General features: G+C 44.8%; 1 protein-coding gene across 1 annotated transcript in view; it reads right to left on the bottom strand.

The window, feature by feature from the left end:
* Window positions 1-203, bottom strand: part of LOC106297605 — an 11,005-nt gene that overhangs the window by 1,942 nt on the left and 8,860 nt on the right. Inside the window, exon 3 of the mRNA XM_013733812.1 lies at window positions 74-180. Within this exon, the coding sequence (XP_013589266.1) occupies window positions 74-180 (107 nt within the window). The remainder of the gene's footprint in view (window positions 1-73; window positions 181-203) is intronic.

The following is a 203-nucleotide window of genomic DNA, read 5'->3' as shown; positions in this document are numbered from 1 at the left end:
AAACGCATTCAAGTGATCCGTCATCGGAGTTCCCTCCTGATACCTCAGCTCAATTCAACTTCTTGACATGTACATCTTGTTGTTTCCGGTCTTCCTAGCATACAACTGCTCCAGCTTCTTCCACAAAGAACGAGCATCCGTCTCAGTCTCAATATGATGCAACACATTATCATCTACCCACTGCCTTATCAACCCACACACTT

Source organism: Brassica oleracea, chromosome C6, assembly GCF_000695525.1.
Source record: "Brassica oleracea var. oleracea cultivar TO1000 chromosome C6, BOL, whole genome shotgun sequence".
NCBI lineage: Eukaryota > Viridiplantae > Streptophyta > Magnoliopsida > Brassicales > Brassicaceae > Brassica > Brassica oleracea.
Note: the sequence above shows the minus strand (reverse complement) of the source record. Positions and strands in the feature narration are given on the sequence as shown.